Source organism: Engraulis encrasicolus, chromosome 4 (genome assembly GCF_034702125.1).
Source record: "Engraulis encrasicolus isolate BLACKSEA-1 chromosome 4, IST_EnEncr_1.0, whole genome shotgun sequence".
In the NCBI taxonomy this organism is placed as follows: domain Eukaryota; kingdom Metazoa; phylum Chordata; class Actinopteri; order Clupeiformes; family Engraulidae; genus Engraulis; species Engraulis encrasicolus.
In genome coordinates this window covers 5,336,053-5,346,615 of record NC_085860.1, presented here as the reverse complement: position 1 = coordinate 5,346,615, position 10,563 = coordinate 5,336,053, and the positions used below count along the sequence as shown (strand labels likewise).

The window sequence follows — 10,563 nt, the reverse complement described above, 5'->3', positions numbered from 1 at the left end:
AAGAACATTCAGCTCCCATTCAAACAACAATTAAGCATTAGCAGGTTGATTGAAAGAAAGCAAGAAAAAAAAGGGGGAAAAAGCTCTGTGGATTTAATAACAAACTCATTACCCAACGCTAACAGGGTGGAACAGTCTTTTAATTAGAGCAACACCTGATTAATGCCCAATTAACGCAGCACTGATCAAGTTCACTCGGCAACACTCTGTGACTCTGGTCGGATAACAAAAACACCACACAACATCCTGGATGCCCTCGCAGTGATGACGGCTTTGGCCGGGCCCAGGGCAAAGTCATGTGAAAGCCCCACCCCCCACCCAATACAAGTAATGTAATGTAGACATCATTTTGCTTGCCCCCCTCATCCCTTTCCCTGGGCCAACAGACCCCTTTGCCCAACCCCCCCTCCCATCAGCTTCCCTGCCTCACCGCATGGGCAGCTAAAATGAAAAGTGCTGTGGACATGTTCACACCATCCAGCTAGCTAGCTAGCCTCTCTGTTTGTTCTGCCCTATTCTCTATTCTCTAAGTGCTTCAGGATAGAGTGTTAAAATCCATTCTCATAAAAGCCACCCATTGCCATCAACTCTTAGTCAAGCCCACTCAAAAATCCCACTCGAAAATGTTACATTCTAACCCGAACATTAGCACTAAACATAGAGATGACACTGGGCAGTAGATTATCCACACAAAGTGAAAAGTGTCATACACAGGGAGAACAAATAAGGAGTACAAACATGTATTGTATAATTTTATTGCAAAAATATGAAAATACATTACTGTTCACCTTCTGAGAACTAATTACACAATGCAATAATAAGGGTACAAAAACAAAATAAAGCAGAAAAATCGTGTGGTTGTAAGAAGCTCAAGGTACATGGTTTGTTGATAAATACACGCTAGAACACTAAGGTCGACAAAAACAAGCACAGTTCATGTTTCACATGTCACGGCATTGTTTTGTTTTAGTATAAATCACCACAACATCAGTTTCACTCAGCTGAAAACAACACAGTAGGCCTACAGTGTGCAAGAAAAAAAGGCTTGGGAGAGCAGCACTCTCTTTGCTAGCATTGTTTATATAAAAAGAAGTTATTGAATGTGGCAAGCCTTCCATAACATTTTATGTGACACTGCAGCTGAATCTGTGAAACAGCCTTATAGCAAAGGTTGAAGGCAGTAACCAGCTTTTAAATGGAAAAACAAAGAAAAAGAGAAATTGTTCTGTCACTCTCTTGGTGTGCCCAAGCCTATTTTGAAACATAGCTTATGTAGTGTAACTTCAGTGAACAGAGGAAAATCCTCCTACAGTCAAGCAGGCCAACCCAATAAGGTTGTGTACCGTAGGAAGACTGCTATTTTATACGCCCACATTTCATGCAATAAAAAGTTTGGGCTTTGGCCGAAACTATACTGCCCAACAAAGTCAAAATGTGGCAATGTTTTTTTTAGACTGGAATCTAAGTTTGTATTGTGACTGATCTTTTGCTTCTTTCTATTAAGAGACCACACCAAACTCCAGTGCCGCTGACAGCTTTGGTCTAGCCCACGACAAAGTCACATGAAAGCACCCCCTCCCCAATACATAGAATGTAATGAGGACCAAATTCTGTACCCGGGACAACTTTGGACCCCTTTTTTCCCCTCCTGTCGGCCTCCCTGCCAAACCCATCCAACCGCATGATTGACAGACCACTATGAGAACTTCCCTCATACTGTAGAATCAGCACTTCGACTTTGTAGAGCAGTGTATGGGTAGTGAAGATGTAAGGCTTTTCCAGTGTTCCCATGTACTGCACTGTGTGCACTGCTGTGTAAGCAGCGTCAGGAGAGGGTTCACACATACTGTACTACACAGCAAACATGGGCATTATCTGACATTGCTGTCAGAGAAAAAGGATCTCATCTCATCTTGTACTATTCCCTCTACGATATCCAAGGACGTCTTACGTCCAAGGACACACCGCCACACTAGGCTTCAGGATACGCTGATGTGCGAAACACAGTCCTGTAACTTGAGTCCAACTTACTGAGGTCACTGATGTTAGATGTTGCTGTAATCTTCGCCACACGAGGCTTGGGGTCAGAGGGAACTACCTCACATTGTCTGCAGTTGACGTCTAGTGTGAAACAAAAAAAAGTCGACAAAGACATGCTGGTAAGAGTCTAGTGATGACCATCTATAAGGATTCCAAGAAAAGAGAAAGTGTTTTTTTTTACTATAAAGTTCAAACTTAATAGTGTATTTGTCTGCCCCAGGCATGTATTGGAGTAAGACGGTTCAAGTTGATCTTTATCTGCAGCTGAGATGTACAGTTTTGGCCACACCCAGCCCATGTACTGATAGTCCCCTTTTGCTCCAGTACCACAGCTCTTACTGAGCGTGAACATCAGAGGAGGTAGGCCACATCCAACCTGTCAATCATCTCCCAGCATCTCCATTGGTCCACGCAGATACAGTTGAGTGCAGCGATTGGCTCAGCGCACTGTCACAAACCTCCCAAGGGTGGGATCGTAGCGCAGCTTCGGCGTCTTTAAACTGCTGCGTTTGCCCATAAAGATGGTGTCGTAGCCCTCAGAGCTCAGGCCCACAGTCTCCATCATGTAAGGCATTAGGTCCGGGACCACGACCTGCTCCACAATGAAAATGACAGGCTCCACGACCAATAGGATAGTCCAGGCCAAGGCTCCCAGCCAATAGCAGAGGCCCAGGCGGCCGATGTCCTGCCGTATCTCCTGTAGGTGCTCGTGAGTGAAGAGGGACCAGGAGAGGATGAAGAAAAAACCTGTGCGGAGGGATGGAGAGACGAGTGAATACAAAGAACATGAAAGACACAACCAAACCACATGAAAAGAGAAGACGGTATGAATCAGGATGACAGATGTACAGGGGACAGAGGGAAAGGAAAGGACTGGAAAAGTCTTCGTCACAATGGGGAGAGGAGATGCAGGGCGAGAGGACGCGAGATGGGGGTGAGAATGAGAAAGGCTGTCAGACCAGCAGCAGGCGTGAGAAGAGCATGGAGAGGTGTGAGGATGATGGGCAAGTAGAAATAGTGGAGGAAAAGAAGAGAGAAGAGGGTCAGTCATTCTTGTGTTACAGAAAATGTCAGCACTGAAAACAATTATCAGACCTTTATTTACACAACATTTGTCATTTACTTTCAAACACACACACACATATATGTGCGTGCTCAAATACAATAGATTACAACTGTAAACAGGTAAAACAAATCATAACCTCAATCGTATCTTTCTCTCACACACAGTAAAAATGCAGTGTTAGTTCAACACTTAAAAGAGAACCCTGGGACCAAATAAATTCTAGGTGTTAAATGGACTGCATATTTTTTGTGTGTTTATTGATTTTTCACAATATTTAACATAAAAGACACATACTGTAGGCTACATGTCCTTAGTTAACTTTGAACCGTACAATAAAACGTGGTATACAAATAAACTAAATCTCCTAATCCTTCCCTCCCTTCCAATGTAGGACTAGATTCTAAAATATATAATATAATATAAAACATATAATATGCAATGTAATAATAATAACAATAATAATAATAATAATATCGCTATCACCAAACACTGCATGTTTTGCTGTGCATGCATGTACATGCGCATGCACATGCACACTCGTGCACACACACACACACACACACACACACACACACACACACACACACACACACACACACACACACACACACACACACACACACACACACACACACACACACACACACACACACACACACACACAGCATCTAACCTGTTAAATTGAGAGTGATGAGCAGCAGAGTGGTGGGGTAGTGTGCTGTGCCTGCCATGAGGAGGGAGCGGGTGTTGGAGTAGGTGTGCATCGTCTCATGTGTCCAGCAGAGGGCGAACAGGAGACACAGAGTGCCCGAGCAGAACGCCATAATGAAGGACAACACTGCGAACACCTGCTCAAACTCCAGCGCTAAAGGCAGAAACACAGACAGGCAGACACACACATGCATTAGGGCTACAGTGTGACATTGTAATACATTACACAAAAGCTGACACTTTTATCCAGAGTGGCAGTTATTTGGGTACAGGGTGCTGATCCTAACACCAATTTCCGAACCATTAGGCCATGCACGTGCAGATATACACACAGACAGACAGACAGAGACAGACAGAGAGACAGAGAGACAGACAGACAGACAGACACACAGACACACACACACACACACACACACACACACACACACACACACACACACACACACACACACACACACACACACACACACACACACACACACACACACACTGTAGGCACAGGAAATACTGATGTAGATTCCAGGACACACATATAAACATACATCTCATGAACATTCCACATCAGGCATATTAGACTAAACATTCAACAGCTTGTAGTGCTCATGGGCACTGGCCAAATGATACCAACGGAGAGAAAGACTAATAAGATACAAACACTATATGGATTCTGATTCAAGAGTTGTTCAGCATTTTCGTGTTGTTCTTGAGAACCATGTCTTAAGTTTATTTTTTCATGTTTTTATCTGATTCTGTTTCTCCCTCTCTTTCTCTGCCTCACTCTTTCACACTATGTTTTGCCCTCTGTGTTTGTGTACAGTAGAGTAGACTAGAATAGAGTAGAGTGCACTTTATTGTCCGCAGGGAGAAATTTGTGCTGGGCTTCACCCACTGCATTACAGCACTGACATACCCATACAGCACACCATTAACTGACATACAACACACCATTAAAAACATAAAAAACATAGAAAACATAAAAACATAAAACTGTGCACTGCATGTGTATGACATGTCTATCTGCCATGCACATGCAGACAAATACAACTGAACAAATGATGCAACACCTTAACCTCCCCAACATCTAGGATTGCCAACTGTCAATGGAAAAAATACGGGTCACTTCATTGAGGCGGGGGATCAGGGGGGTCCCTACATTTTAACACCCCGTGTCCCGTTTCAGCTCCACACGGAACCCATACTTTTATATCTAAGTACGGGACAATTCCGTATTTCAAGGGACGGTTGACAACCCTACCAACATCACATCCCAATGCAAAATCTGAAATGTCACAGGAGGCGATAGCATCTGTTGACAATGTGCAAGTGTCAAACAGGGTGATAGAAGAGCAATGCTAGCCACAGGCCACATAGAGAGCAGATTAGTCAACGATAGGCGACATGTGGTTATAGAGTAGATCCACTCAGAGGTTAAACATGCAGCACAGTGGACTCACCAGGAAGTGTTGTTAACTCAAAGTCATTCATACTACTCATAACAAGTCACAGCCTGCCTGCCTGCCTTCCTGTTATTTGCCAGCACATTCCTTTACAAAGCTAACTACCAAACCAGTCCCTCTGCTTCACCCACGGGGCTCTTCCGAGCAGCCTGGGTGCTCCAGCGTCTTCTGCCTGGCTCTCAAAACAACAGACCCACTGTGGAAGACAAAATGCCCCCTTGTGTTTTGGAAAACCAAAACAAAAAAAATGTTCGCAGAGAAATATGTATACCCCAGAGCAACTAGTGTGACAGGTATTAAAAGAGCTGACCTTTGTACGTCTTTTTTTTACGGCTGTGCTAATAAACAGATGTCATTGTTTGCCAGAGACTGAAGAAAGGGAGTGGAACCTGGTGTGAAGGGGGACTCTCATTTGAGCTTTCAACAGATACATACCATAACTTCAAATGTTATAATACTACTGTATCAACAGCAAGCTTACCTTTTACTATGTTGTGTCCCTCCCAATCACTGTCAGGATGGGTGCTGTTGCTCATGGTCCATAGTCCCTCACTGTCTAGCCAAAAAGGCGCCCACACGGCAAAGCTGACGCACAGACAGCCCAGGAGTCCCACACTGGACTCGATCACCTGGAAGCGGCGTGCCAAGGCCTTGGCCTCCTCCACGGACATCCCTGAGGTCGGAGAAAGAGGAGCCGTCAGCAAACACAACGCACACAGGTAAAGAGCGCAAGAGACAGGTAGGCAGTCAAGGTGTGAGGAAGGGGAAGTTCAGGAGAAAACACCTGGGGAGGGGAGTGGATAGCTGTGTGCGACGGTGTGGGTGGAGCATCAACAGGTGAATACACCTGCGTGCATGCATGGCAGAATCATAAACCGTTCTTATGGACTGTATGACAAAGGGGGCTAGACCAAATAATAGGCTTTCCATTGCCATATGTAGCCTATTATGTTTATTTCATGTTAACATTCTCATAAAGATCATTGCTTTTTAGGCTACAGCATGAAAGCTGCAGACCAAAACATATATTTTCATTATGCCTTGGATATCTTGTAGCTCACATTTATTGCAGTGTATACTACTAGTGACAATAAAATCTACTCCATTCATTACTAGTGACTTAATAAGGATAGACCTATTACACGAGTCTCGAGAGGAGAGGAGTGACTACTACGGCATCCACATCTAACATGTTTAAGGTTCATTGTTTGAGAGTTTTTTTTTCCTTAAAGTACAATTTATGGTTGTTTTACAGTACAATTGTCAGGGTTGAGAAATGTAAAATGCAATGTTTTTACTTTATTGCAAACCTAGGATAGTGCACAAATGTTCTGTTTCTCTATATAGAGCATAGCCTAAAGCGCTACTTTTGACACACTGAAACGGGAGTGGTGCAGGCTACTACATCCAAGGCGAGAAGGACCAGAAAATAAACTGTGAGTCAGTCAGGCACTTACCTTGCGCATCGACATCGCTCTCCGGATGAGACTCCGAGGAGCCTCGTGACTGCTGCCGGCGCAACAGGCTCTTGATGACATCTTTCAGTAGATGAAACATGCTTAAAGTTTTAAAGTCTGTCTATAAAATAAAGAATAAGGAGACAATAAGCGTCCCAAAAGCCAGTCCGAACTTCGTTTTGTCAGTTCTCTTTCACACTGCAATGCGCAAAGCCAGACGCTTTTTGTTTCTCTGTTATTCTCAACATCAATTTCATGAATTTCATGAAGCGCTTCAACTCTTAATGGCTACTCCTCCTCCTTTGGAGATTCCGTCTCATATCATGCCCCTCGACGGCGAGGGCCGCCCTCCTCCAACGGAAACCCCCACGAGAGGTTAGTTCCCCCCTTGAATCCACGGTGATTCACGTCAACTCGTGCCACGCGGATGGAAAGTGAAAGTCGTCCTAGCCGGCGGCCGCGGCAGTCATAGTGAAAGGCAACCAGCAGGGCAAATTAAGTTGTTAGGCTAAACTGTATGATTCTGTATGTATTTCTGCTGATGCATTATTCGCATGGTTTATGTGAGGGATAGGGCTACAAGACATGTAACGGCTGGTATAGCCAAATGCAATATTGATATTGTTTCAAATCCACAATGTAAAACTAAATAACACAATGCGGATATTACACATTATGTCTTGATGGACAAAATGCATTTACCATTAACTGTAGTGGTGGTATCATGTGTCAATCTGGACAATATACACAGAGATGGATTTTTACTCCATGGGCCCCTGGGCCAGACAACATGAAATGCCCCTCTACATTTGTGTTGCTAGTTTACAAAAATGTTTTAGACCAGATGTTTGAGAGTCAATGTTGTTGGGTGTTCAATGGGTTTTCTCTGAGGAAATTTGAAAAATAAAAGTGCTGCTGTTAGAAGTAATTTTGATGCAATATAAAAGAGGAAGAGGCTTGGGCTCCAGGGCCCCCTTGACCCTTGAGGCCCTGGGCCTGGGCCCAATAGGCCCGTGCACGTGCATTAATCTGTCCTTGACAATATATCATATCAACATCATTGCTTTCAAAACACATAATCTCATTTTTGCAGCAATGTAGAAACTACAGATAACGAGCTATCAAGTCTCAGAAAATGAGTAGCCTACTTTTATCTTCTTGAGGGAAAAAAGAAGTAGCTCTTCACAACTGTATTTTTATGGGCGGTGACATCACTTATATCTTTTCAACAAACATGTCATTACTGTATTTAGTAACACTCAGAATGTGTAGGCTCAGTCTCACTTAAAAGAGAACATGAAGTTCCCCCTTTACTGTTTACACACAAATATAATACTAGATGCCATTCTTGTTCAACAATCCTTCCCAAAGTTCTGTTTATACTACGGCCTTCTTCAGCCTTGCTCTTTCAAACTAGGCCTAAACAGTGGGATTAGTGTTTTCCCCTGAACCAAAACTCAACACATCATCCAATGTACTGAAATGACTGGCCATCCTTAAATAGCCTAAACAGAGAAGTGGATGAGACATCATCCACTCCTTCAAGGCCTAGTACAGTGGTTTTCAAATCGGGGGGCGGGGACCCCTGGGGGGCCGCAAAGAGGTGCTAGGGGGGCCGCGGCAGGTTGCCGTTTACACATAGCTGGATATTTTTACATGTGGATATTTTTTTCTCCTGGTTGTATTGGTTTTGGCCTTCCGTTTCCACGTAGCAGATATTTAAAAACCAGGTATAAAAAGCAGGATAAAAAAATAACCTGTTTAGGGGGCTGAAACGCATTTGTTACAATGGAGGATTTATTTTTATCCACATGTTGCGTTTACACCTAACAGGAGAAAAAAATACCCTGCTAAAAAAAATATCCTGCTACGTGGAAACAGCACCTTAATCTAGACTGCATTCTCGTAGAAAATGCTAAAAGTGGGCTTGCCGTTTGGGACAGAGCTTAGCAGTTGAAGTAAAAAATAATCTAACTTATCTATGAACACTGAAGAGTAACTGTCAGAACCCTTAACTGGCAACACCTGGTTGACCCACTAGGCCCAGCAACTAACTAATTAGTTCTCACAGCAAGTAGTGGTTCCCATTGAGTATTCTACAGCAGAGTTCTAAAAAAAAACCTGACAGTTACTTCAGTGTTCCATTCCTCCCTAAATGGCCTTAATTAGTCACACCTGTTTTTGTTCTGGGTATTGACAGTTAGTGTTGTGCAGTAAAAACGAATGTAGGCTACACCAAAATAAACCAAAAATAATAACAATATCCCTATTAGTTGAGAACACATTATAATAATCTATTGCATCTCTGAACATTTACTACTATTATTGTCAAGTTATTATTTTATATAGGCTATCCCAGTGAGGCACTGACTAACAGACCCAGACTATGACTGTGAAAGCGGATGCAAAGAAAAATACTGTGGCATGACCCATGTAAGGGGGGCCTTGTGGGGGGCTTTGCGATGGTAAAGTTTCGGAACCCTTGGCCTAGTACAATATGGCTTTTCTAATGTCCCAGTGCTGTGACAAACTGGGCTTTGGCTCCTCAGATTCTTGACCTCAGTTTAGCACTGAGCAGGTGTAGAAATATGTTCAAATCAGAAAAGAATGAAGATAATACAGTGCTTAACGTATTGCAGTATTACTATGAGAGATACAGCATTTGTGGTCTTGTTTCTGTTTGTGTGGCTGCTCTCAATTTTAGTCTTGGCAACTGCCCCCCAAAAAACAGAAGTTACACACAGGGTCAGTATGACCAAAGAGGCTTGAGACAAGAGGGCTTACTCACGTCATAACAGCGTAGTAGGAAATGATGGCGAGGGGAGTACGGAAATGTTATTCACTGCGGAACAGGTCATAGGACAGCGTGAATGTCTGTCAGCTGTCCTTAATTACCCCCAGCAATTACTGCTGACCAACAGCTGCCGTTACTTGGCCACAAATTATCCATCATGGTGTCGCCCCCACTGATCATGTGCAAGGGAGTACGAAAATGGCATCCATCGCACCCACTGACCAATGACCATGCGCAAGGGAGTTAATTTTCCATCCACTCGTGTCCTCAGGCAACGCCCCCGTACTACACCGTGGCCAATGCATTCCCCGCCAAGAGATTGTTCTTTCTCTTGAGTTTCTTTGGTATGACCAAGCACCCAGACTGCTGGGGCAGCAGCACTGACAAACAGGGTTGCCAGATGGCGCTGATGATTTCCAGCTCAAAAATTGTTCAACCCGCCTGGAAGCACTAAATCCTGCCCAATTATATTGATTTCTATGACCAGAAAATTGGGCGGGTTTTTCTCCAAAATCCATTTTTACCTGCACACGGCCATTCTAGGCAGCCCGATTCCCAATAGGGAAATCGCCCAATCTGGCAACACTGCTGGCAAATGGCAGAATTAGGTCACTATAACAGTTTGGTGGTTTTGGTTAAGGGGGTCATTTCATATAGTTGTTTTAAGTCATATTCATTTGTTCAGTCGTATACTATATACTGTATGTTTCCTCATGTTTTTTTTTTTTTAAGTTGAAATGATGAACTTGATCACATTGTTTTATTTTAAAAAAAAAAGAAGTAGAAAGAAACCCAAGGCGGAATTGCCAAACTAAGCTGGCTTAAACGATTTGCCTTGTGAGTTTTTGTCCTAATCTAATATACTAAAAACTAGACAAAACATGACCTAGAATGTCTAATTTACCAAAGCAGGAGATAAAAGCTCATGTTTGTTGTGTTAAATTCATAGTAGAGTAGACTACAATCCCACCAGAGAAACTCTGATATGCGTCATCATGATGGTAGGCGACCAAACCCACCTTGTGGTGCATGGAATCG

The 10,563-nt window shown here is 43.3% G+C and overlaps 1 protein-coding gene across 1 annotated transcript; it reads right to left on the bottom strand.

The window, feature by feature from the left end:
* Positions 1–739: 739 nt before the first annotated feature.
* On the bottom strand, positions 740–6,952 carry si:ch211-256a21.4 (uncharacterized). Its single transcript, XM_063195969.1, has 4 exons — positions 6,732–6,952; positions 5,756–5,947; positions 3,780–3,971; positions 740–2,787 (listed from the first exon to the last, which is right to left on the bottom strand). Exons 1-4 carry the CDS (start codon positions 6,829–6,831, stop codon positions 2,480–2,482), a joined length of 792 nt encoding a protein of 263 aa, XP_063052039.1. The 5' UTR covers positions 6,832–6,952; the 3' UTR covers positions 740–2,479.
* Positions 6,953–10,563: the final 3,611 nt, after the last annotated feature.